The sequence below is a fragment of the Pongo pygmaeus genome, chromosome 2 (assembly GCF_028885625.2).
Source record: "Pongo pygmaeus isolate AG05252 chromosome 2, NHGRI_mPonPyg2-v2.0_pri, whole genome shotgun sequence".
Taxonomy (NCBI): domain Eukaryota; kingdom Metazoa; phylum Chordata; class Mammalia; order Primates; family Hominidae; genus Pongo; species Pongo pygmaeus.
The window spans coordinates 108,789,692-108,816,840 of record NC_085930.1 but is presented as its reverse complement, the minus strand read 5'-3'; the positions used below and the strand labels follow the sequence as shown (position 1 = coordinate 108,816,840).

At 42.9% G+C, this 27,149-nt stretch overlaps 2 protein-coding genes across 6 annotated transcripts in view; both read left to right on the top strand.

Annotated features, from left to right (window-relative positions):
- Positions 1-14,129, top strand: part of KIF15 (kinesin family member 15) — a 92,422-nt gene extending 78,293 nt beyond the window's left edge. The window contains exons 28-35 of one of the 3 annotated variants that reach the window (XM_054483523.1): positions 1,110-1,211; positions 1,829-1,993; positions 3,888-3,997; positions 8,751-8,823; positions 9,291-9,328; positions 12,535-12,700; positions 12,957-13,088; positions 13,426-14,129. In XM_054483523.1, the coding sequence (XP_054339498.1) occupies positions 1,110-1,211; positions 1,829-1,993; positions 3,888-3,997; positions 8,751-8,823; positions 9,291-9,328; positions 12,535-12,700; positions 12,957-13,088; positions 13,426-13,488 (849 nt within the window). In that variant the 3' untranslated portion in view covers positions 13,489-14,129. Of the gene's footprint in view, positions 1-1,109; positions 1,212-1,828; positions 1,994-3,887; positions 3,998-8,750; positions 8,824-9,290; positions 9,329-12,534; positions 12,709-12,956; positions 13,090-13,425 lie in introns of those variants that run through there. The other 2 variants (XM_063661978.1, XM_063661977.1) reach the window with 2 other exon arrangements.
- Positions 14,130-22,572: 8,443 nt separating this feature from the next.
- On the top strand, positions 22,573-26,389 carry TMEM42 (transmembrane protein 42). 3 transcript variants are annotated; one of them, XM_054483522.2, is made up of 3 exons: positions 22,573-22,838; positions 24,919-25,065; positions 25,983-26,389. In XM_054483522.2, the coding sequence occupies exons 1-3, from the start codon at positions 22,647-22,649 to the stop codon at positions 26,034-26,036; spliced, it is 393 nt and encodes a 130-aa protein (XP_054339497.1). In that variant the 5' UTR covers positions 22,573-22,646; the 3' UTR covers positions 26,037-26,389. The 3 variants fall into 3 exon arrangements, with proteins under 3 accessions (XP_054339497.1, XP_054339496.1, XP_054339495.1); XM_054483521.2 differs by having other exon boundaries at positions 22,581-22,838; positions 25,857-26,389; XM_054483520.2 differs by having other exon boundaries at positions 22,591-22,838; positions 25,762-26,389.
- The last annotated feature ends 760 nt before the right edge of the window (positions 26,390-27,149 follow it).

Here is a 27,149-nt window from a genome sequence, read left to right as displayed (position 1 = left end):
GTAGTCCCAGCTACTCAGGGAGGCTGAGGCAGGAGAAAGGTGTGAACCCGGGAGGCGGAGCTTGCAGTGGGCCGAGATCGCGCCACTGCACTCCAGCCTGGGTGACAGAGAGAGACTCCATCTCAAAAAAAAAAAAAGAAAAGAAAAGGAGATGATGATTGGATTATAGTAGCAACCAAGTTAGATTTCACAATTACTTTTAAAAATATCATAGGTTTATTTTAATATCTTACTGCTTTTCAAATTATTAATCAAGTTCTGAAAAAATCATGTAAATACAGCATATTTCCATATGCCATGGGAAGAAACCGCAATTACGTTTGCATCAACCTAATGACTGTAATGACCATGCCCTGTGGTAGATCTCCAAAAGGTATTCCTCCTGTCTAACTGAAAATATACCCTTTGACCAATATCTCCCATTGGTGATTCATGTCTCCTCCCACCCTCACTTCCCCCAGACTCTGGTACTCTCCATTTCTATGAGTTCAACTTTTTTTGATTCCACATATAAGTGAGATTGTGTGGTATTTGTCTTTCTGTGCTGGCTTATTTTACTTGGAACAGTGTCCTCCAGGTTCATCCATGTTGTCACAAATGACAGAATTTGCTTCCTTTTTAAGGCTAAGTAGTATTTCATTGTGTATGTATATAGCACATTTTCTTTACCCATTCTCGCATCAATAGACAGTTAAGTTGACTCCATAGCTTGGCTATTATGAATAATGCTTCAGAGAACGTGGGAGTGCCGCTGTCTCTTCAATAGACTGATTTTAATTCCTTTGGATATATATCCAGAGGTGGGACTGCTGTATCATACAGTAGTTCAATTTTAGTTAGTTGAGGAACTTCCATACTATTTTTCACAATGGCTGTGCTAATTTACATTCCCAACAGTATACAAGGATTCCCTTTTCTCCACAACCTCACCAACACTTATTCATCTTTTTGATGGTAGCCATCCCTAGCAGGTGTGAAGTGATATCTCATTGTGGTTTTCATTTGCATTTCCCTGATGATTGGTGATGGGAAGTTTGTCTTTCCTATTTGGACCATGTACCCCATATTACTTTCTAAGTTGTAACCTTATATCTGTTCAATTTTCCCAGCTAAACCAAAAGAAAGAGGAAGTAGAACAGAAGAAGAATGAATATAACTTCAAAATGAGGCAACTAGAACATGTGATGGATTCTGCTGCTGAGGATCCCCAGGTACTTTTCAGAAAAAGAGATTATTTCAGGAGGAAGAAACAGTTTTGTAAATGATAAAAATTTGGAAATTACGAAGACCATACCTTTGTCTTTTTAAAGAAAAAGATTTTCACTAATACCCTCTGTCTGCTTTTTACTTGATGAAAGTACCAGTCTTTTATTTCCTTGGAAAAGAATTAGAATAATAAGCTAAGTAGCTGGAATTTTTTTTTTTTTTTTTTTTTTTTTGGCAGATGGAGTCTTGCTCTGTCACCCAGGCTGGAGTGCGGTGGCATGATCTCGGCTCACTGCAGCCTCCGTCTCCCAGGTTCAAGCAATTCTCCTGCCTCAGCCTCCCAAGTAGCTGGGACTACAGGCACACACTGCCACACCTGGCTAATTTTTTTTTCCGTATTTTAGTAGCGACGGGGTTTCACTGTGTTGCCCAGGCTGGTCTTGAACTTCTGAGCTTAGGCAGTCCGCCCACCTCGGCCTCCCAAAGTGCTAGGATTACAGGTGTAAGCCACCATGCCCAACCATAGCTAGAATATTTTTTATGTGCTTGACATTTACATTTAAAAGAAAGCTTTATAATATCACTTAATTGGATATTTGGATGAGATGTGATTTTATTTTAGAGCCCTAAGACACCACCTCACTTTCAAACACATTTGGCAAAACTCCTGGAAACACAAGAACAAGAGATAGAAGATGGAAGAGCCTCTAAGACTTCTTTGGAACACCTTGTAACAAAGCTAAATGAAGACAGAGAAGTCAAAAATGCTGAAATCCTCAGAATGAAGGTAACTGGATTTTTTTTTTTTTTTTCAGTAAATTTAATTCTTTTTAAAGAGATCAAGTCTCACTATGTTGCCCAGGCTGGGCTCAAGTGATCCATCTGCCTCAGCCATCCAGAATCTGGCACTATAGGTATATGCCACCATGCCCAGCCAGTAAATTTAATTTTTTGTTTTGTTTTGTTTTGTTTTTTGAGACAGTCTCCCTCTGTCGCCAGGGTGGAGTGCAGTGGCACAATCTTGGCTCACTGCAAGCTCCGCCTCCCAGGTTCACAGCATTCTCCTGCCTCAGCCTCCCGAGCAGCTGGGACTACAGGTGCCCGCCACCACGCTCAGCTAATTTTTTATATTTTTTAGTAGAGACGGGGTTTCACTGTGTTAGCCAGGATGGTCTCGATCTCCTGACCTCATGATCCACCCGCCTTGGCCTCCCAAAGTGCTGGGATTACAGGTGTGAGCCACCGCGCCCGGCCAATTTAATTTTTTAAACTAAGCAGCATCGTCATGGTTACTGAGGATACAAAATTCAAAAAGCACAGAACTGAAAGGTAGACAGAAAAGTATTCCTTCTACCCCTGATACTAATCCACCTACTTTGCTGTCCCTGGAGGCTTCCAGGGTAGCCTCTTTCTTTTAGAGCTTTTTAATGCATACATAACCACATCTCTAAGCATTCTCTCCTGCCCAATTTGGTTTTTACACAATGGTATCGTATACAGGTTGCGCCAGCTATGCTCTCATCAGGAATGAAGGTGAGAGCATGTTTCCTTAAACCTCACCTCATGGTGCTATCTGAATTTCGGATCTTTGTCCATTTAATAGCTAAAGCATTAAATGATGTAGTTTTAAATTTATATTTTTCTTAAGAGTAAAATTGAGCATCTTGTTTTTCTGTTTCTGTGAACAATATCCGTTACCCATTTTTCTATCGTTGGACTTTTTCATATTGATTCATAGGCATTTTTATTTATTAGATTTTTTTTTAGTCTCTGATAAATTTAAAATACTTTCTTGTTTTCCATTTTTTTAAGCTTCCTCATAGTGTTTTTACCCAGTTACTTGGTGGTATGTTGTCTGAGTAGTGGGGTGTGCACATGGCTCCGGGGTGGGGCACATGGAGGAGTGTCTGGGTAGGTGTGTAGGTGCATGGGGGAGGATGTGATGCTCCACAGAAGATAGCATTTATCCTGTGAGGTCATTGCTCTGCAGGGAGTTTTTGTTTAGGAACACAAATTGTTCACTTTAACCAAGGGATGTATATAAAGACAGCACTTATCTTGAGTTTTGTTATTCATGGAGAGGATTATTCCCGATCTTTTTATTTAGGGCAGTTCTCAGTATGCTATCTCAGGAATGTGGCTGTTATCCAGATTGGCATGATCTTGAAACTTAGAAGAAACTGGGTCAGGTGAAACGAAATCAGATAATAGGCAAGTAAATCCAAAAGAATATTCCATGAAGACGAGTATTTATTTCTTCCGGATAGCTATGCTCATGATTTTCAAGTTAGGATGCAATTGAGTATTTTGAGGGATGAGCTGTGACATCAATTTTTTGTTTTAATTAGAATCTACATAATAAATAGAATCAAATAGTTGAGAATATTTTTCAATGTAGAGATTTTTGTCGTCTTTATTCACAAAGGAATTTTAATTTTTAATGAATTCTGTGATATTGATTTTAAAAATCTGTGTTCAAGACACTGTGGAAGTGATCATGAATCACCATTCTAGGCCTCCAATAGCTTGTCACAGTCTGCTTTTCGTGCAGCAATACCCATTGCAGTGTCTCTGCATAGGAACTTAAAAGAGGAATACTTGTCTCAGTGGTGGCCTTGGGGAGCTAAATGAAGCCTACTGTAATGTGTTTTTTGAAAAGATACGATTTGATATGTTATTAGGAGCAGTTGTGTGAAATGGAAAACCTACGCCTGGAAAGTCAGCAGTTAATAGAGAAAAACTGGCTCCTGCAAGGTCAGCTGGATGATATTAAAAGACAAAAGGAAAACAGGTGAGAAAGAACCACGAGAACTCTATGGGCTAAATCTTGGCCTGCCTGTGTGGAGTTAAATAAGGTTGGAATTGGTTTCACAGGTTTCCCAAGGTGTACAATGTTTCCCACTAATCCGGGAGATGGTCTTTTGGTTGATTTTGAATCAAGTCTGATCTGTTCACCTTTGCATTGCTCTGCAGCGCGTTTTTGGCATTGTTGCATTTGTTTTAAAGTGATTGAAATGAATTTAAAACGTGAAATACTTAAACCAAACTACTTATATTAAAAAAAAAATTTAAGGTATAAATAATATCGACAAGGTTCAAGAAACCTTGCAGAGAAAGGGAGAATTCCCTACTAGTTGGCTTTGCTTCGTAACTCATGGTCCAGGGAAAGCCCCTGGGCAGGACAAGAAGGATATCCTTAGCATTTTACAGAGGAGCATTCGCTTGGGTTTAGACATCTCTCTGAGTGTGTTTTGGCTTCAGGAAAGGCAGTTTTGTAGTTGCATTTGCCGACACATTTGCATAGTGTCGGGGCAGCCATATCCAGATTTATATCTTGTCTTTGACTTAAAAGTCATACGATTTTCGACATATTTTTTACCCTTTTAGTACTTCACTTTCCTTAACAATAAAATGAAGAAAATGTTAATTTTCTCACAAGGAGTTTTAAAGATTAAAAAGTACATGTATGAAGTGGCAGTTACAGTGTTTGGTAGCAGGTGTCAGTCAATGAAAAGTAGTTACTAAGTACACAAGGTAGAATTATGATTCTGCCTATTGTAACTTTCTGAGTGAGGGTTTGGAGATGATGGTGGCCTGTAAAATTATGCAAGAAGTCGAACTGAATCAAAGTGGGATCTCTGAGATAGAAGCCCTTACCGAATTCCACTGACTGCTGTCCATGCTGTTGCCACAACATCTTTGACAGAAAAGCTTGTGCACTCCTGCAGCTCCCTGGCCCTGTCCAGAAACATCCCTGATATGAGTTGTTCAAAACCTAAATGAGGCAGGAGAGATTTGAGGATGGTAATGGCGGCTATGCTAAAATCTCTTCTTAAATGATTCTCTTCAAATTTTAGTGAGCATCAGAGATCTTATTCAGTAGGGCTGGAGCGAAGCCCAGAATTCTGCATTTTAAAAAAGCATGTGCCTCCCTTTGTAGGTGATTCTGATGCAGGTAGTCCACAGTCTGCTCACCTAGTTTTCATATGCTCCATATATGTCCAATTCTATTAAAGAAAAGCCTTATATTTAGTATACTGTCTTTTGTCAAGAGCTACTGTGAGCATAGAACATAGAACATTTCCGGATCATTTGTAAAATGAAAATTTAAAATACCGTATTTCAGAGATACATCATGAGCTTACAACTTTTGCCCATGGATGCCACTAAGGACGCATCGTTCAAGTCTTTTCTTCCCACTACCAACATATCTAAGTCAGAGTCTCTTAAATAGCCCGAATAGCTACAGAAGCTCTTATCAGATGATTGAGCTTTGAAACAACCAATAAGAGTGTGGGGAGCCATTCTGAGTAGTGAGGAAAGCTCATGGATTATGTAGCAATGAGAGACCCAAACACCAAGCATTCCAGGGCCTTTGGTTTGTCACAGATGGCACTGTGGAGGAGGTGGATGCAGCCATAAATCAAGGCCACACAAGGCAGATAAAAGAGTTGTGAAACCGAAGAGGGATGTCAAGAAAAGATTCTCAAAGACCAGGTGCCTGGTTAACTGTAAAAAAGATCTTTGTTGGTGGCATCACAGAAGACACTGAAGAACATCACCTAAGAGATTATTGTGAAGGTATGAGAAAATAGGAGTGGTTGAAATCGTGACTGACTGAGGCAATGGCAAAAAGAGGAGCTTTACTTTTTTAACCTTTGAGGACAGCCATGACTCTGCGGATAAGATTGTCTCTCAGAAATACCGTAAAGTACATAGCCACTACCATGAAGTATGGAAAACCATGTTTAAGAAAGAAATGGTTAGTACTTCAGCCAGCCAGAGAGGTCAGAGTGGTTCTGGAAACTTTGGTGGTGGTCATGGGGGTGGTTTTGGTGGGAGTAACAACTTTGGTCATGAAGGAAAAATTTCACTGGTAATGGTAGCTTTGGAGGCAGCTGTATTGGTGGATTTGAGGGCAGCAGGGATGGCTGTAATGGATTTAGTACTTAAATGATGGAAGCAGTTTTGGAGATGGTGGGAACTACAATGATTTTGGTAATTACAACAACCAATCTTCAATCAATTTTGAACCCATGAAGAGAAGAAACTTTGGAGACAGAAACTCTGGCCCCTAAAAGGAAAAAAAAAGAAAGAAAGAAACTCTGGCCCCTGTGGTGGCTGAGGCTACTATGTTGCCAAAATATCAAACCAAGGTGGCTAAGGCATGTGAAAGTTGCCAGTACCAAAATGGAGTCACTTATGTCAAAACCCTAACAAAGTGGAGTCAGGAGGCCATAAAGAAGTTCTCACCGCACATGCCTATAATATACCTTATCACAAGAAATTCCTGCAGGTCCCACATGCCCCACTTTTGCACTCACCTTGCAACAGAGCTTATCACAGGAATTTTTCAGGCCTGCAGTATTTCAGACAAGCTGCCAGCACCAGGACAGTTACTCAGCAACAGCCATCTCCACCAATGAACAAACGCCAACTCCTGCACTGAGCTTCTGTGACCTGTGAGCTTTATTTCAAGCTTTATCTCATGGATTTCTCTTTGTCTTTAAAAGCTTTCCCTTTCCCCAACTCCCCTGGATACACTAATGGCCCGTCATAGCTTGCATACCCTGCAGCTGCAATCCCTCTGCTATTCCTAGATAAGCTCGTTTGTTCTAAAGAGCCTGTCTTTCTGAGTGTCTTTTTAGGTTGACAGGCAGTTCCAGTAGCAGCAGTAGCTATGGCAGTGGCAGAAGGTTTTAATTAATGCCAGGAAACAAAGCTTAGCAGGAGAGGAGAGCCAGAGAAGTGACAGGGAAACTACAGGTTACAACAGATTTGTGAACTCAGCCAAGCACAGTTGGTAGCAGAGCCTAGCTGCTACAAAGAAGATATGCTTTAGACAATACTCAGGTGTATGGGTAAAAAACTCAAGGACCGTATTTGTGACTAATTGTATAACAGGTTATTTTAGTTTCTGTTCTGTGGAAAGTGTAAAGCAGTCTTAACAAAGAGTTTTAATGTGTTTTCTTCTTCCTTTGCAATCATCCTGTTGATTGCCAAATGTCATAGTCTGATCATGATGTTGAATAAATGTCTTTTAAAAAATGTTTTTCACTGGGTGTGGTGGCTCACGCCTGTAATCCCAGCACTTTGAGAGGCCGAGGCAGGCAGATCATTTGAGGTCAGGAGTTTGAGACCAGCCTGACAACATGGTGAAACCCTGTCTCTACTAAAAATACAAAAAATGAGTCAGGGGTGGTGGCACGCACCTGTAATCCCAGCTACTCAGGAGGCTGAGGCAGGAGAATCGCTTGAACCCGGGAGGTGGAGGTTGTAGTGAGCTGAGATCGCACTGTTGCATTCCAGCCTGGGACAGAGTAGGACTCTGTCTCAAAAAAAAAAAAAGTTTTTCATTTCATAGCCTCACATCCCTTATATATGAAAGAGCTACTCAGAACCTTCTTTGTGAAAAATTAGAAAAAGGGCAAACTATAGCTCAGGGGCCTAATTCAGCTCACAACCTGTTTTGTAAATAAAATTTTATTGAGACATAGTCACACCCTGTCATTTTAATATTGTTGTGGCTGCTTTTGCACTACAATAGCCAAGTTGAATAGCTGTGGCAGAGACCGCATGGCTCCCAAAGCCTGAAATATTTACTGTCTGGTTCTTGACAGAAGACGTTTGCCAATCCTTGGATTAGTGGACAGAAAACATATCTTTCCCTAATGATTTGGGGTATTTCTTCATTGAGGACTCATTACCATTTTTGTCTAGGCTGCCAGATTTGTTAAGGGAAGGAAACCTCACTGTAGCTTCTGTTTTCCTTCAAGAAATGGTCTTTTACTCACCAGTGAGAGAGATATTCCTAGAGAAGCCTACAACATCCAGGAAGGTTCTCCACAAGGAGGGAGGGAGGGATATCTCTCTGGTCCAGGGGCTGCACACAGAAACTCAACTTATTATCCTCACCTGGTCAGGCTCACAGAGATAGATGTATTATCTAGAATGTAATTTTCTTACTTTATATATTGGAACATTCCTTTTCCATGAAGACATATCTGGTGCTTGGGACATCTGGCCCTTGGTGTCCACATACATGGAAAGGCAGAGTAGTTATCAGAAAATGCCAACTGACTATGGAACCTGAGCAAAAGGGGAGTCAAGGACTCCACCAGCCTGAGGCCAGAGCGACCCTCCCTACCCAAAATGTGCCCCCTCCCAGCTGATCACATTCATACCAGGCTCTTGGCCCTTTCTTTCAGCCCCCTTTTGTTCACATTCGATCTTCAGATGTTACCACTTTTAACTAAGTTTCTACTGTATTTTACTTTCAGCCAATCCTTGATTATATTTCCCACCTCTTCTCATCTTGCTTTTGTACTGGGAGGAATCCCGAGTTCTGGGGAAGTGCCTTATTTCATCCCCATGTGTCAATCACATTTATCAACTGTATTGACTTGACCCGATCACAATAGAGTTAGCCTTTCTTTGCACACCTTGGCATTGCTGCATATAATAGATTTGAATTTGAAATTGATACTTGAATATACTTAGCAGTGTTTTCCTATGCCTTCTCCCACCCCTGTTAATCTATGCAGTGATCAGAATCATCCAGACAATCAACAGCTGAAGAATGAACAAGAAGAAAGTATCAAAGAAAGACTTGCAAAAGTAAGATTTTTTTTTTTTATGTAATAGTTTCTTCTTGTCTGAGCAATGCTTTTATGGTTAGTATTTATGGTAGTATATTTTAGAAATAATTTTACTATTGAAATTCCTGTCTTTTCTGCATTTCCTCTGTTTAGCATGATATTTACTATCAGTATTTAGACACAGCTGAGAATTAAGAATTTGTCTTCATGCCTAGATGGCAAGCCTACTGCTCAGCATGCACACATATAATTCTCCATTTAGAAGCAAGTACCAAGGCCTGTTTGAAGCCTTTAGAGGGCATAGTCATGAAGTCTTGGAAATAGGTACTTCCTTTATGTGTGTGTAGCTGGCACTGTGGAAAAGGATATTGGTTTGATTTTATTCACATGAAGGAGAATGGGCTGGTTCCTTTCTATCTTTTTTAAGCAATGTTATTTAAGAACGTAAGCGATCTTTTTATTTTCTTTTTTTATATCTTCTTATAGAGTAAAATAGTTGAAGAAATGCTGAAAATGAAAGCAGAGTAAGTGTACTATTTTGTAATTCAAAATCTTGATCATCTTTTCCTTATTCTCCTCTAAAGGAATGATATACCACAAGGTAGGTAACTTCTTTCCTTCTGCAGTAATAAGTGAATTTAATAGATGTTTACAGATTTTTTTTAAAATACCGTTTGCTAAAGGGATTTCTTATGTGAAGCCACTTCAAAAGAAATCTTAAAGAAATAAATAGCAGGAAAAGCTTAGCTTCCCTTGAGGAATTGATGGGGCTTTTCCTCATGGACCATGAGAACAATGGTGTCCCTTTTTACTTCTGCTTCTGGTTTCCTCTGATTTAAAACCTGAGGCCCTCTGAGATCCAAAGATCAATACTCTGATTTCTTCTGGTCTAGCCCTTGGGTCTCTTTATGTTTTCTAAAGTCATGAGTTTAATTTATTCATAAAGTTTTCATATTAATTCATGTAGCCTTATAAATGGCCTCAGTCTTTGATGAGCAAGGTGTACTATATTTTCTGTAAAATTCAAACTAAGTAAGCTGGTTGGCATTAACACAAACAAAACAACATTAGAGAGCTATTGGGCTTTTTCTGGGTAGATACTCCTCATTAGGGATAGAGATCTTCAGACATTTTTGCTTATTATACTGATTTAAAGGATTTTGAAACATCATATACCCTCTTGCATATTTTTGAAGTTGACTTTATATCTAAAATTTTTCATTGTAAGTTTAAATTGTTACAAAGAATAGACATTCTGGGATACACAATATAGTGACATTTGAAAATAAAGCTGTTGGCTGGGTCCAGTAGCTCGTGCCTGTAATCCCAGCACTTTGGGAGGCCGAGGCAGGTGGATCGCTTGAGCTTAGGAGTTTGAGGTCAGCCTGGGCAACATGGTGAAACCCTGTCTCTATTTCTAAAATATTTTTTTAAATAAAATTTTTTTAAAAGAGAAAAGAAAATAAAGCTCTTGCCATTCTTTTAAAAGTATTTAACTAATTTGCTACTTTCTGTTTAAAAAATACATGAACAAATTTCTGAGTCTAAAATTTTACGTTTTTCCTTTTTCCTTTGTAATTGAATTTCCTTTCTGCACCCTGCAGGATTTTATATTGATTTAATATATTTTCTGGAAAATTTTTTATTGATAACCCCATCATACTACTTAACAATAAAATATATGTATGTACATACATACACACACACAAATTGAAAGTAATTTGTAAAAATTTATTTTAATCATATGGCTTTGTTATATTTATTACCAATTGAGTTCACATTACAATTATTAATCAGTGTGCCCTAAATTTACTGGAAATTTCTATAAGTAGTTATTATACTTAAGGAAAATTTTAGTGGAAATGCATCTCTTAATGTATTTTAACCTAATGCTTTTTCTTCAGTCAGCTCATTTTTCTGTTGTACTTCTCAAATGAGACAGGATTCAGCATCAACTCTATTTCTATTTTCCGCTTTTATAGATATAAATGCTGAGAAATCTTGTTCATGTAGTTAAGTAAATGGCAATGGAAGGAGTTTTGATAGGGTACTGTCTTCCAGTTATTTGAACTTTATGCAAGTAAATATGTCAAAAATTACATGGTGATTTACCATCAAAAATTCTTTTTAATGATCAGCTGACAAAGACCACCCAATTTATGAAAGATTTGTTACCCAATCATTGATTCATGTGCTTCATAGAATCAGAGTATACATAGGAAAACAGCCTTTTCACCTGTGTATGAGCCATTCAGAGTCCAGCTCCTAGCTAATTAATGGTAAAGCTAAGTCAGAAACCCAGATTATTTACAGGATTTTTGAGAATCCAGCTAGTTAGTTGAATTACAGCTATTTTAGAACTAATATCTATTTGAGGTGTTCTAGCAAAAAGAGTAAAAGCTATTTAACTTGGTGTATAATTTATTTCATAGTCTAGTAACCAAGAGTCTTCGTGATATGCTGTCTCTGGAACATACAGCAGGCCAAACTTCACTGCGGGCAAGTGAAGCACACTTCAGCAAACGGCATGCACTGTTTTATCAATCCCAGCCTACAACAGCAATTTTAAACGTTATGTTTTCCATATATTTGTGAAGATGCTTTTAAAAGTAATGGGAAACCAATATGAAGCCAACACTGAATTGGGAGAGCATCAGAGCCCTTCTCCCCACACTGTCCTTCTGAGATCCACAGAATGTAGTCCAAAAACAACTTGCCTAGAAATTAGCTGGCCCTTAGTGTATTAAATTTTGTGTATTATATCATCTTAGCAATCAACAGCTAGAAATTAGCTGGCTTTGAGTGGTGCATTAAATTTTGTGTATTATATCATTTCAGTAATCAACAGCTAGAAATTAGCTGGCCTTGAATGGTGTAATAATACATCATTTCAACAGTCAACATTACATTTCATGAGCATTATAAAATAAAAAGCAGTCCTGGCACAGTGGTTCACACCTGTAGTCCCAGCATTTTGGGAGACCAAGGAGAAGAGGATTGCTTGAGGCCATGAGTTTGAGACCAGCCTGGACAACATAGCAAGACTCCATCTCTACGGATAATTTTTAAAACATCAGCCAAGCACAGTGGTGCATGCCGGTAGTCCTAGATACTCCAAAGGCTGGAGCAGGAAGATTGCTTGAGCCCAGGAGTTGGAGGCTGCAGTGAGCTATGATGGTGCCAGCATACTCTAGCCTGGGCAGCAGAGTGAGACCCTGTCCCTGGGTGGGGGCGGGGGGTAGGCATTTGTTTTGGGAAACTTACAGGATTCAGATTATTTTACAAAGTCGGTGAAATTTACGTGAAGTGTATAAATTCTAAACAACACATCCTTGAAGAAATGACTGGTGTCCCACTGTCTGAGAACCAGTTTTTGAAATCAGAAATGATCAAGATAGGGGATACTAAATAAACCATGCAGATTATTATAATACTTAAATTACATTTGCCCCAAGTGGGCTAAATCTAAACAATTTTATTCTAAATTTTTTTTGTTTAGAAAATGCTTTGAGGAGTTTTCCAAAATGAAAGTCTTGGGTAAAACAAAACCAAAAAAAGCATATCTGATATGTAGCACTTACTGTCTTCTTTTGCCATCAGCAGAGGAGGGCTAAAGATTAGTAATACTTTCAAATCAAAATTCTGGCCTTGAAGTACACGTATCTAACTTGAGCACTGTTTTATGATTATGTTTCTTTCAAATACTATAAAGTGATACCTATTCTTACAGCCTAGAAGAAGTCCACAGTGCCCTTTACAACAAAGAGATGGAATGCCTTAGAATGACTGACGAAGTCGAACGAACCAGAACTTTGGAGTCTAAAGCATTCCAGGAAAAAGAACAACTGAGATCAAAGCTGGAAGAAATGTATGAAGAAAGGGAGAGAACATCCCAGGTGTGCTAGTATGTTGGTGTTTTCATGATACTTAGAACACTCAAATGAATAGAACTAATTAGCGTAAAACTCACTTCTGTGATTGGGTGTCCTTAGTTCAGAGTTGCTTTATTGTATGAAGAGTTGTGAGGCCATGAAAGCTGGGATTCTGAACTCTCTGACTTCCTGTGCTCCTGGAACGCAAGAAATAATGTGACTTTTAAAGAAAATTAAGACCTATTTCTCATTTTTCCCTCCTTGGATTGATTACCTGCAGGAGATGGAAATGTTAAGGAAGCAGGTGGAGTGTCTTGCTGAGGAAAATGGAAAGTTGGTAGGTCACCAAAATTTGCATCAGAAGATTCAGTACGTAGTGCGACTAAAGAAGGAAAATGTCAGGCTTGCTGAGGTAAACCTAAAAATTATTCTGAATAAATTCTGTCTGGTTTAAAAATGATTATTTTATTAAAACCAAATTAAAACTTAATTATTGAATCAGTCAACTGCTTACTTCAGGGAGCTTCCTGAATTAAAAAAAAAAAATGTTGGTCGTTGCTATTCTGAGCCTAATTCAATCAGTTACATTTCATAGACAGCAGATTCTTGTTTAATGTTTAGTTTGCACATTGAAAATTCCAGTCTTAATTTGAAATATACACCTAATGAATGCAAAAAAAAAAAAAAACACTTCCTGTAAGAATTAGAGCCTTATTTTTTTTCCTTTTTGTTTTTTTAAAATTACTTAGGAGACAGAAAAGTTGCGTGCTGAAAATGTATTTTTAAAAGAAAAGAAAAGAAGTGAATCATGAGGATTCCGGTCAACTACCTAGGCATCACCTTGTTTGAAGATGTTTCTTCTCTTTTACAAGTAAGACCTACTCTTGGCCACTTAGGAGAGCTGAATTTATGGACCTTAATTATTAAATGTTTATAAGGTGGTGGAGGCTGAACCTCAAGTTTCTGATGAACATTCTGCATCCATATACACCCTGTGACAGTCAGCAGTCTGCTGTTAAGTGGCCTACTTTGAGGCTTTGAATCAACTTTAAGGGAAAACCTTTTGTCTTTGTAAAAATAAAAGCCTGTAGCTAAGGTTTACAGTGGACGTTAGCCAGATCATTTTCTTCTTAGATTATGCCATAATCTCCTTTGATTCTTATGGAAGTTCTAACAATATATGGTGGTTCCAACACCTGCAGTGAGTTTAATGACTGACTTAGTAGCAGGTACAAGAAGCAAACTTGTTAATATAGATTATTTTTGTATTCTTACTTTAGGTATTTTCTTGAGCATTTTCCATGACTGTAAATAAAGCCATTTTTTAAGATAATAATTAAAGTGACTTACATTGTTCATTCTGTTGTTCATTGAACACATACTTAATGAACACCTACAATATGCCAGGCACTAATCATCAGTGAACAAAGCAAATAAAATTTTGCCCTCAAGGAACTTCTATGTATTGGGCCTTCTTTCTTTTTTATTGAGACAAATATTCCATTTTATGGATATGCTACACTGTCCATTCACCAGCTGATGGATACTTGAATTGTTTCCAGTTTAGGACTATTATAAATAATGGAGCTATAAATGTTCATGTATAAGTCATGGTGTGGACATATATTTCATATCTCTTGAACACATGCCTAGGAGTAGAATTACTGGGTTATCTGAAAAGCATGTCTTTACTTTTTAACACATTGCCTGTTTTCCAAATTTACCATTTAGGTATACCATTTTACATTCCTACCAACAGTGTATTCCAATTTCTCCACATTTTCACCAACACTTTGTTATTGTCAGGTTTTTTACTGCAGCCATCCTAGGTGTGTAGTTATATCACTTGCATTTTCCTAATTACTAATGCTATTGAACATTTTTCCATATTATGGAATACTACTTGGCAATAAAAAGGGAACATGCTACAACATGATGAATCTCAAAAAAATGCTAAGTAAAAGAAAAACCAAACCCAAAAGACCACATATTATATGTTTTTATTTCTATGGCAGGTCCGGAAAAGGCAAAATTATACAGATAGAAAGTAAATCATTGGCTGCTTGGAGCTAGGATGGGAGTGGGAATGACTGGGCACAAGAGAACTTTTTGAGGTGGTGGAAATGTTTTAAAATTGCTTTGTGATGATGGCTGCATAACTCTATGTTTACTAAAAAATGAACTATAGGGCTGGGTGTGGTGGCTCACACCTGTAATCCCAGCACTTTGGGAGGCCAAGGCAGGTGGATCACTTGAGGCCAGGAGTTCAAGACCAGCCTGGCCAACATGGCAAAACCCCATCTCTACTAAAAATACAAAAATTGGCTGGGTGTGGTGGCGCATGCCTGTAATCCCAGCTACTCGTGAGGCTGAGGCACAAGAATCGCTTGAACCCGGGAGGCAGAGGTTTCATTGAGGTAAGATTGTACCACTACACTCCAGCCTGGGCAGCAGAGTGAAAAAAAAAAAAAAGAACTATACATTCAAAACGGGTGAATTTTAATAAAACTGCAGGAAAAAATTGTAATGCATAGTTTAACTCTCGAGGAATAATAAATAGTAAATCCGTAAGGGCCAAAAATGAAAAAGGAACTTTAATGTAGTATTAAACATAAGGTAGTGAGCAGATACTACCACTGCCTCAGAGGTAAAAGAAGGTGGAATATTGAAGCTGATAATGAAGAGGCTTGGTTCTGATCACCTGTATCAGCTGTAGGGCCGCTATAACAAATGACTACAAACTGGATGGCTTAAAACAACAGAAATCTATTTTCTGACAGTTCTGGAGGCTAGCAGTCCAAAATCAAGGTGTGAGTAGGGCCACAGTCTCTCAGAGCCATAGGGGAGAATCTGTTCCATGCCTTTCTCTTAGCTTCTGGTGTTGTCGGGAATCCTTGGTGTTCTTCCTTGTGCCTCTATTTCTTCTTAGAAAGACACTAGTCATATTGGAGTAGAGCCTACCCTAAGGATCTCATCTTAATTTGATTATATCTGTAATGACCCTATTTCCAAATAAAGTCATATCACAGGTACCAGGGGTTAAGATTTTAACATATCTTTTTAAGGGACACAGTTGAACCCAGAACATCACTCATTGCAAGGAAAGTGTCACGCGTGTCCGTGTGAAGAGACTACCAAACAGGCTTTGTGTGAGCAACAAGGCTGTTTATTTCACCTGGGTGCAGGCAGGCTGAGTTTGAAAAGAGAGTCAGCAAAGGGTGGTGGGATTATCATTAGTTCTTATAGATTTTGGGATAGGTGGTGGAGTTAGGAGCAATGTTTTGCAGGCAGGGGGTGGATCTCACAAAGTACATTCTCAAGGGTGGGGAGAATTACAAAGAAACTTCTTAAGGGTCGGGGAGATTACAAAGTACATTGTTCAGTTAGAGGGGCAGAAACAAATCACAATGGTGGAATGTCATCAGTTAAGGCTATTTTCACTTTTGTGGATCTTCAGTTGCTTCAGGCCATCTGGATGTATATGTGCAGGTCACAGGAAATATGATGGCTTAGCTTGGGCTCAGAGGCCTGACATTCCTGTCTTATATTAATAAGAAAAGCAAAACAAAATAGCGATGAAGTGTTGGAAAAATTTTGGGGGTGGTATGGAGAGATAATGGGCGATGTTTCTCAGGGCTGCTTCAAGTGGGATTAGGGGCAGCGTGGGAACCTACAGTGTGAGAGATTCAACTGAAGAAAGATTTTGGGGTAAGGGGTGATATTGTGGGGTTGTTAGAAGGAGGATTTGTTGCATAGAATTATTGGTGATGGCCTGGATGTGGTTTTGTGTGAATTAAGAAACTAAAGACACAAGGTCTGAATAAGAGAAGGAGAAAAACAGATATTAAAGGACTAAGAATTGGGAGGGCCCAGGACATCCAATTAGAGAGTGTCCAAGGGGATTCAGTGTAATTGCTTGTTTGGTTGGTGAGTTTTTGGGCTCTATTTTTGAGAGTTCTTTTTTTTTTAAGTTGAGGCTGAGCTTGGTGAGGTGTGTTTTTAAAAGACCATTAGTCCGTTCTACCTTTCCTGAAGATTGAGGACGGTAAGGGGTATGAAGGTTTCACTGAATACCAAGAGCCTGAGAAACTGCTTGGGTGATTTGACTAATAAAGGTGGGTCCGTTATCGGACTATATAGAGGTGGGAAGGCCAAACCGAGGAATTATGTCTGACAAAAGGGAAGAAATGACTGTGATGGCCTTCTCAGACCCTGTGGGAAAGGCGTCTACCCATCCAGTGAAAGTGTCTACCCAGACCAAGAGGTATTTTAGTTTCCTGACTCGAGGCATGTGAGTAAAGTCAATTTGCCAGTCCTGGGCAGGGGCAAATCCCCAAGCTTGATGTGTAGGGAAGGGAGGGGGCCTGAATAATCTCTGCAGAGTAGTAGAATAGCAGATGGAACACTGAGAAGTGATTTATTTGAGGACAGATTTCCACGATGGAAAGGAAATGAGAGGTTCTAAGAGGCGGGCTAGCAGATTATAACCTACGTGGAAGAGGTTACGAAATGACGATAGAACAGAATGGGCCTGTGAGGCTGGAAGGAGATATTTTTCTTGGTCCAAGTACCATTTGCCTTGTGTGGGAAGAGACTGATAGGTGGAAGTTTCAGTAGGAGTAGGTGGGAGCGACTGAAGAGAAGGAGAAAAACTGGCCATGAGGGACAGAAGTTGGAATGCTAGGTGCTTCTTTAGCTACCTTATCAGCATAAGCGTTGCCCTGAGCGATGGGATCTGATGGGTTTTGGTGGCCCTTGCAGTGTATGACTCCAGCTTCCTTTGGAAGTAAAGCGGCCTTGAGAAGAGTTTTTATTAAGGAGGCATTAATGATGGAGGACCCTTGCGTAGTGAGGAAACCTCTTTCTGCCCATATAACAGCATGGTGGTGCAGGATATGGAAGGCATATTTAGAGTCAGTATAAATACTGACGCGTAGTCCTTTTGCAAGAGTGAGGGCCCGAGTTAAGGCAGTGAGTTCGGTTTGCTGAGAGGTAGTGGAGCAGGGCAGAGTGGTAGCCTCAATGATAGGTGTGGAAGATACTATAGCATAGCCTGCCTTTGCTGGTGAGTGGCGATTAGGCCTGGTGGAACTGCCATCAATAAACCAAGTATGATCAGGATGAGGAACAGGAAAGAAGGAAATATGGGGAAATGGAGTGAATGTCAGGTGAATCAGAGAGATACAGTCATAGGGGTCAGGTGTGGTATCCAGAATAATGTGGGAGGCCAGACTGAAGTCCAGGCCAGAAAAATGGTAATTGTGGGAGACTCAGCAAAGAGTGAGTACAGCTGAAGGAGCCGGGGAGCAGAAAGTATATGCATCAAGTGGGAGGAAGGAAATAGATTTTGGAAATTATGAGAACTGTAGAAAGTGAGTTGAGCATAGTTTGTGATTTTTAGGGCCTCTAAAAGTATTAGGGCGGCAGCAGCCGCTGCACGGAGACATGATGGCCAGCCTAAAACAGTAAGGTCAAGTTGTTTGGACGAAAAGGCTACAGGGCACAGTCCTAGTCCTTGTGTAAGAATTCCGACTGCACAGCCCTGCACTTCAGCTGTGTGTAATGAAAAGGGATGGGATGAATCATGGAGAGCTAGTGCAGGAGCAGTCTCTAAAGCTATCTTCAAGGAACGGAAAGAGGAGTGGGGAAAGGATTTAGATCTATGGGGTCAGCTAGATTTCCTTTTGTGAGTTTATATAATGGTTTTATTAGGATGGCAAAACCAGGTATCCAAAGTCAAAAGTATCCAACCATGTCCAGGAAGGAAAGGGGTTGTTGTTTTGTAGAAGGGGTTGGGGTTTGAGAGATCAGTCAGACACGATCGGCAGGGAGAGCACGTATGTTTTTATGAAGAATTATGCCGAGGTAGGTAATGGATGGAGAAGAAATTGAGCTTTGGAGGGGGATACCCGATATCCCTTGGAGAATAAATGTTGAAGGAGCAGGAGGGTGTCTTGTTGAGAAGATTCAAAGGAGGGGCTACAAAGTAGAAGGTCATCAATATATTGAATAAGGTGAGAAACACAAGGGTGGAAAGAAAGTAAATCATGAGAAAGAGCTCGGCTGAAGTAATGAAGGCTGTCCCTGAAGCCTTGCGGCAGTACAGCCCAGGTAAGCTGCTGGGACTGATGGGTGTCAGGGTCAGTCCAGGTAAAAGCAAAGAGAAGCTGGGACAAGGGGTGTAGGGGAATAGTGAAAAAAGCATCTTTAAGATCAAGAACGGAATAGTGAGTTGTGGAGGAAGGTATTGAGGACTAAAGAGTGTACGGTTGGGCACCACAGGGTGGATAGGCAAAATAATTTGGTTGATAAGGTGCAGATCCTGAACTAACCTGTAAGACTTGTCCGGTTTTTGAACAGGTAAAATGGGAGAATTGTAAGGAGAGTTTATAGGTTTTAGAAGCCCATGCTGTAGCAGGCGAGTGATAACAGGCTTTAATCCCCTTAAAGCTTATTGTGGGATGGGATACTGGCATTGAGCAGGGTAAGGGTGATTAGGTTTTAATGAGATAGTAATGGGTGTGTGATGGGTTGCCAGGGAGGGAGTGGAGGTGTCCCATACTTGTGGGTTAAGGTGGGGAGATATGAGAGGAAGACACAAAAGAGGCTTTGGGTTGGGAAGAACGGTGGCAATGGGATGTGGCTGTAGTCCAGGAATAATCAGGGAAGCAGATAATTTGGTTAAAATATTTCAGCCTAATAAAGGAACTGGGCAGGTGGGGATAACTAAAAAGGAGTGCATTAAAGAATGTTGTCCAAGTTGGCACCAGAGTTGGGGAGTTTTAAGAGGTTTAAAAGCCTGGCCGTCAATACCCACAACAGTTATGGAGGCAAGGGAAACAGGCCCTTGAAAAGAAGGTAATGTGGAGTTGGTAGCCTCCGTATTGATTAGGAAGGGGACAGACTTATCCTCCACTGTGAGAGTTACCCAAAGCTCAGTGTCCCTGACGGTCCAGGGGGACTCCAAGGCGATCAGGCAGCATCAGTCTTCAGCTGCTAAGCTGAGAAGATATGGAAAGGAGTCAGTCAGAGAGCCCTGGGCCAGAGTTCCAGGGGCTCTGGGAGTGGCTGCCGGGCAAGTTGGACAGTCCGATTTCCAGTGGGGTCCTGCACAGTTGGGACATGGCTTAGGAGGAATCCCGGGCTGTGGGCATTTCTTGGCCCAGTGGCCAGATTTATGGCACTTTAAGCAAGCTCCTGTGGGAGGCGGTCCTGGAGGAACGCCTGGCCACTGCGGTTCAGACGTTTTGAAGTTCTTGTGTGCTGGAGATGTCGCTGGGGTTTCTCTCACAGTGAAGGCAAGTAATTGCAACTCAGAAAAACATTGCTACTTGGCTGCCTCTACTCTATTATTGTACACCTTGAAGGCGAGGTTAATTAGGTCCTGTTGTGGGGTTTGAGGGCTGGAATCTAATTTTTGGAGCTGGCAGCTGGGTGCGGTGGCTCATGCCCGTAATCCCAGCACTTTGGGAGGCCAAGGTGGGTAGATCACTTGAGCTCAGGGGTTCAAGACCAGACTGGGCCACATGTCAAAATCCTGTCTATACAAAAAATACAAAAATTAGCCAGGCATGATGCACCCATAGTCCCTGCTACTCAGGAAGCTGAAGTGGGAGAATCGCTTGAGCCCAGCAGGTTGAGGCTACAGTGAGCTATGATCCACCACTGTACTCCAGCCTGGCAGACAGAGCAAGACCTTGTCTCAAAAAATACATATATATATATATATAATCTGGGCTTGATGGTACGTGCCTGTAGTCTTAGTTACTCAGGAGGCTGAGCTGAGAGGATGGCTTCAGCCTGGGAGCTCAAGGCTGAAGTGAGCCATGATTACACCATTGCACTCTAGCCTGGTGACAGAGAGACTCTGTCTCCCTCTAAAAACAAACAAAATTCAGTCTAGCTCTAGACCTAATGAGAATCTTCATCTTAGCAAGATCCCTAGGTGATGTGTGTACACAGTAGTTTCTTAGAGGCAGAAATCACTTCCCAGCAGTGTCTGAGGATGGCATCACTTCAGCCATCATCACCAAGGCTACAGACCTGGAGATTAACAATGATGTAGTCCCTGCCCTCAAGGAGCTTGCAGGCTAGCAGAGAAACAGACAACCAGAGGAACAACCACAGGACTGGTACAAAGGTAGGGGAGTAGCAGATGGCTTTACAGAGGAGGTGGCTCTGAGATGCTTAACCTTTAGTGCTAGTAGAGGCATCATTTGTTCTAAGAAAATTTGCTTTACATTCTTTAAAGCGTGCAGAGTTGATCAATGCAACACCTCTTGATTTCCTGATAAGAGCTTTCAGAGGGTATCATCTTTGAGCAGCTCTTTACTCAATGGAGTGGTGCAGTGAGACCTCTGAGCCTCAATTTCCTCATCTGCAAAATGGGACAGTTTGTACCATATCGGCGTTACTGAAATTATCCGTGCTTTTTTTTGAGACAGTCTTACTCTGTCACCCAGGCTGGAGGGCAGTGGTGCAATTTCGACTCACTGCAACCTCTGCCTCCTGGGTTCAAACAATTCTCTGCCTCAGCTTCCCGAGTAGCTGGGAATACAGGTACCTGACACCACACCCAGCTAATTTTTTTTGTATTTTTAGTAGAGATGGAGTTTCACCATCTTGACCAATCTGGTCTTGAACTCCTGACCTCGTAATCCACCCACCTTTGGCCTCCCAAAGTGCTGGGATTACAGGCGTAAGCCACCGTGCCCGGCCTTATCCGTGCTTTTATTTGAGCCACAAAACCACCCTGTGAGAGAAGCAGCATGGTGTGGAAGGACTTCCATAAAAACTTGCTAAACAGAAGATATAAAAAGAATGCTGCTAAACAGTATGTTCAACTGTGAAATCATTTTTGTTTAAAAAATGCATATACATATTCTATAATTTTTTAAACATTTTAACTATATATAACTAAACAGACATATAGAAAAATGCTCTATTAACATTGATTTTCCTGGAGAGTGGAAATAGCACTTTATACATTTCAAAACTTTATTTTCAAGGACATGTACTTTTTAAATGGGAACATTTTATTTTTATTTTTATTTTTTGAGACGGAGTTCACTCTTGTTGCCCAGGCTGGAGTGCAGTGGCATGATCTCAGCTGACCACAACCTCCGCCTCCCGGGTTCAAGCGCTTCTCCTGCCTCAGCCTCGCGAGTAGCTGGGATTACAAGCATGCACCACCACGCCCAGCTAATTTTGTATTTTTAGTAGAGACAGGGTTTCTCTATGTTGGTCAGGCTGGTCTCGAACTCCCGACGTCAGATGATCCACCCGCCTCGGCCTCCCAAAGTGCTGGGATTAGACATGAGCCAACACGCCCAGCCGGAAACATTTTAAACATACATAAGTGCAACAGGAGATGAGAAATCATGTTGATTCTACGTGGCTTGATTATGGATGATTATCTTCCTCTCATCGCAGATCCTCATTCTTTCGGTTTTCTGTGATGCGCTTGTCCCTATATGGGGCTCTGGCGTCTTTCTGGGTCTGGAGGTCCCCAGCGCCCTCTGCCGAGGCATCTCTTGGTCCGGCGGTCCTCAGGCTGGAGGGTGGAGCGGAGGAGGCCTGGTCGACGTGGATGGACTCGGTGGGCCGGCGCGGGGCCCGTTTGGCATCTTTAATAAGTTTCACCGGGAGCCGGGTGGCCGGGATGGAGACGACTAAGCCGCGAGAAGTTTACCTTCTACCACAGCGTCCACAGTACCCGGCTCGGTCTCAGGCCTCGGGTCCCGACGTCCTCCCCAGAGCACAAACCTACTACAGGTTAGGCCGGAGGCCGCCACAGCCCAGGGTCTCTGCCACCTGGCCAGCCCCCTCCGAGGCGCCGGGGAGCGATTCCCAAGGGTCCTGCGGGAGCGTCGCGTCACGGGAGCGCCGCGTCACGTGAGGCTGCCATCCAATCGCGGCGCGCGCTCGGTCCTGCGGGCGGCGGGCGCCAGGCACGGTGGCAGCAGGCAACATGGCTGAGAGGCCGGGGCCTCCGGGCGGCGCCGTGTCAGCGACCGCCTACCCTGACACCCCCGCGGAATTCCCTCCGCACCTCCAGGCGGGTGCGATGCGGCGCCGCTTTTGGGGCGTATTCAACTGCTTGTGCGCCGGCTCATTCGGGGCCCTGGCCGCCGCCTCCGCCAAGCTGGCCTTCGGCAGCGAGGTCGAGCCCGGGGCGCTGCTGTTGCTGCTGCGGGCGGGCGGGTGGGGCGGCGCTGGGCGGAGGAGGGGCGCTGCGGGGCCCGCGGGGCTCCCGGGGTGGGGCGGGGGTGGGCGCAGGGCGCCGCCGCACCCTCACCGGTCTGTCCGGCCGGGACCCCGGGCCGCGCGCGGCGCTGCGGTCAGCTGGGGTGGGAGAGAGTGTTTCGCCTCTAATCAGGCCAAACCCTCGTCCAGTGTAGGCGGTAAGAAGCGTCGGGGACTGAGGCCTCCTCCCTTACCAGGGACCTAAAACCTTTTCTCCGGTTGGGCTAGTTCGCTCTCGGGGAAGAACTACACCTCCTACATCCACCCTCTACCTCTCATTTTAAGTCCCTTGTGCCTGAGCATTTCTCTCCACGTGACTCTTAAGGTGAGAAGCCTGCTGCCCATCCCTTTACTCCGTAATTAACGGGTGTTGTGACCAGATGACCAGTCTGCCCCACTACCAGGAAAACTGGGAGTTTGGGATACTGTAGGCATAAGGGGATACTGACAGAGACGTTCTGGTTGTTTTCCTGACGCTGAGAACTCCTAAACTTGCCTCCTGGCGTCTGCTAAAGTGTGTCTCTGCCTCTCCTGTCGCACGTCGTAGACCAGCCTCTGCTTGCTAGAGGGGTTTCATTGCATCTACAGCCCAGGGTTAGCCTCTGACCTGGACAGTGGTCACGGATTTAGGGTTAAGTCTATTTAGGGCTAATCCAGTAGGAGCTGCCATGCTTGAGGTTAGTATCCCATTGGGTGTAGTTCATGGGGTAAGTGGTCGAAAGTAAAATGAATAACTTTGTATGGGCCGTGAAGCTTGTTGTCAGGAGCCAGACCTTCATAACCCTTTATGTAAGCAGGTTGCCACTGGCTCATGTGCTGCTTTGTGTAAGACAAGGTTGTTCAACTCGCGGCCCAACACAAATTTGTAAACTTAAAACATGAATTTTTTTGCAATTTATTTATTTTTTTTAGCTCATCATATATCATTAGTGTTAGTGTATTATATGTGTGACCCAAGACACTTCTTCCATTGTGGCCCAGGGAAGCCAAAAGATTGAACACCCTGGAGTAAGTTATAAGAAAGCATCTTTTTCTCAAGACACTATGTGTTCAGCTGCTGAGAAACCATTACAAGTAATAAGTATGATATTTAGATTCCGCCCCCCTCCCCCACCTTGTCTCCAGGCAGGTTTCTAACTCACCACCAAGCAAGGGGGGCTGCATATCCTTTGTGTAGGAGGCTTCTAAAGATCTTCTCTTCTCTTGAGACTTTCTCCTTTAAAAAAAAGAAAGAAAATATTTGCAAGTTCTCCAAGGGATGTCTGGGATCACTAAATAGTCTGAGGTAGTGTTTCCCCCAGGCAAGGCTGTGTCCTAGTTGAGCATGGAGGTACACTGCCTGGTTGTGAAGCCAGGTGGCTCTCACCGCTGTAGCACTTTAGGAAGGTTACTTAATGCCCCTGGCTCTTTATCTGTAAAATGAAGTTAAGGAATAAATGAGAATGCTTAAACACAGCCCAGGACCTAACACATAGTAAAAGCTCAAGAATGCCCAGAGGGGGTCAGCCTTGGTGGGCTATAACTTGTATAGGATTTGGGTGTGGGAATACAGAGCAGACATTGCTAATTCATGCTTTCCCTGATCTCAAGAAGTAAGAACTCCACCCCTGACTTAACTCATACTACCTACGGAGTAAGAACTACTTGGCCCTCTAGGACTGTTCTTCAAGCACTGGTCATTGTGGGACCAATAAGGGGCCGGTGTTTAGTAGAAAATACTGGCTTTGGATTAGCATTTTGCTTCTTCCCAAGATCATATGGCCAGCAAGGTGGCCAAATGAGTATCTTCTCTGAATTTGCTTTATTTGTAAGATGGGTCTGCTGCCCACTGAGGGTTAAGTGAAGCTCTGTGCAGGAAAGCTCTGAGGCCCTCTGAGCTGTAGTGGGAGCTCAGTAGGAGCCTGGGTGCCAGCAGCCACAGCCCTGGGTGTGCTTTGAGGGGGTCTGCACGTTGCTGCCCAGGGTGGACGTGGCTGCAGTGACACTTTCTCCTGCAGGTAAGCATGGGTTTATGCGTCTTAGGCATTATTGTGATGGCGAGCACCAATTCTCTGATGTGGACCTTCTTTAGCCGGGGCCTCAGTTTCTCCATGTCTTCAGCCATTGCATCTGTCACAGTGACTTTTTCAAATATCCTCAGCTCGGTGAGTAGCCTGAGGGCGTGGTGCTCTTGTCCTAAATCTGGGTTCTGGGTGAGTTGTCTTTGGGTAACCCCTCCTTTCCCAGACAGGAGAAAGGACAGGAACTGAAGCAGAGGTTGGGCTATGGCTTGACCCCTGGATGAGTGCTCTATTCATGGAGCAAATGTAATTCTAATCATAGAAGAATTCTTAAGTTAGATATGAGTGAAGCCTGACAGTAAAAAGCCTACTTGCTTGCTGTGCCTCCAGGGTGGAGCCCTCATTCTGAAGTCACTGTGCATCCTAGCTGTTTCCTAGGGTTCTGTGCACTCAAGGCTCCATGAGATTTAGAGGGTTGGGATTCCCAGAGACTTTTCTGCCCTGTGTAGTCTGAGGTTGACAAGATGGAGCTGAGCCTAGTCAATCTTGAATTGAGAGAGAAACAAATACCATGTACCACCTGTGTCTACCTGCTGGCCTCTGCTGGGTCTTTCTTGTGTACTTTGCTGAGGTCCAGTGCAGTGAGGGAGGTAGCCTCTCCACTCATGCAGGGGAGATTGAATAGAGTGACTTGATGAAGGTGACAGCTAGGTTTCAAGCCCAAGGCTTCTGGCTCCAGACCTTTCCTCCTGGCACCCTTAGAAGAAAGTCAGTCCCAGGAGAGTGAGGTTGTGCCCACCTGCTGAAGTTGAGTCCTTCACAGCTGTCTTTGTCTCGCAGGCCTTCCTGGGCTATGTGCTGTATGGAGAGTGCCAGGAGGTCTTGTGGTGGGGAGGAGTGTTCCTTATTCTCTGCGGACTCACCCTAATCCACAGGAAGCTCCCACCCACCTGGAAGCCCCTTCCACACAAGCAGCAGTAGCACCACTTGGCTGGACGGACCAGCTGGAAAGCTCACGATGGTGGCCCAGCCTTGGGATGTCATGTGGTACTGTGTCCTAGGGCGATCCAGTTGTGCAGCCTTCTGACCATCAGCCAGGGGAAGCAAGCGTCTGACGGAGCAGGCTCTGGCTCTGTAAGGAGAGGTGTAGCCGCAGCAGTGTTCTACCGGAAGTGTTTTGATCATCTGTACAGTGCTTTGGATTCTTGCTCCCAGGCCCACCCCAGTGAGCCTTTGCAGATGCTGGAGATCCTGGGGTTGGTCTGCTTTGTGTATGGTACTTGAAACCACGCTGTAATTATTGTCCTGTTGCCAAACAAAAGCCAGTCATGTAACTCTAGAAGCAGTGACTGGTGGGGCTTTCTGACAGTTCCATGCTGATGTATCGGGCCATCTGTGTCATGCGTATGTATTATGGCAAGAAGAGGAAAACTGGATTAATAAATACTTTTTTTGTAAGTTAAAACTACCAGGTACGGTATCTTAATTCTTTCCTTCCCTTTGGAGTAAGAGGCAGCCAGAGTGAGCTGAAATCCCGATGTGGAGGAGGCAGGAGAGCGAGGCAGGTACAGAAGCCTTGTGGCCTCGGTTGCTCTGACACCTGCTAGAGCTTGATCTTGTGGTTACTTCCTGAGGTCACACAGGCTAAGGCTCTTTGACTGCACAGGGTCTGTTCATTCTCCTGGTGCTCTCAAGGAGAAAAGTTTGACCTCCCTTTGGAGACCTTGTTTTACTTGGGAAAGAAAGTGGTTCAGAGGTCCCTCTGTTCGCTGCCACTCTGTTCCTCCAGCGTTTACCTTTAGGGCTCTTCTGTCGTTTGCTTTTCTTAGATCCCCCCTTTTTTTTTTGTTTTGTTTTGTTTTTTGTTTTATTTTGTTTTGTTTTGTTTTGTTTTGTTTTTTTGAGACAGTCTCGCTGTTACCCAGGCTGGAGTGCAGTGGCGCAATCTCGGCTTACGGCAAGCTCTGCCTCCTGGGTTCATGCCATTCTCCTGCCTCAGCTTCCCGAGTAGCTGGGACTACAGGCACCCGCCACCACGCCCAGCTAATTTTTTGTACTTTAGTAGAGATGGGGTTTCACCATGTTATCCAGGATGGTCTCGATCTCCTGACCTCGTGATCTGCCTGCCTCAGCCTCCCATAGTGCTGGGATTACAGGCGTGAGCCACTGCACCTGGCCCCCTTGTTCTTTTTGTATCTTAGACCATGTGAATGTAATTCCTAGTTCAA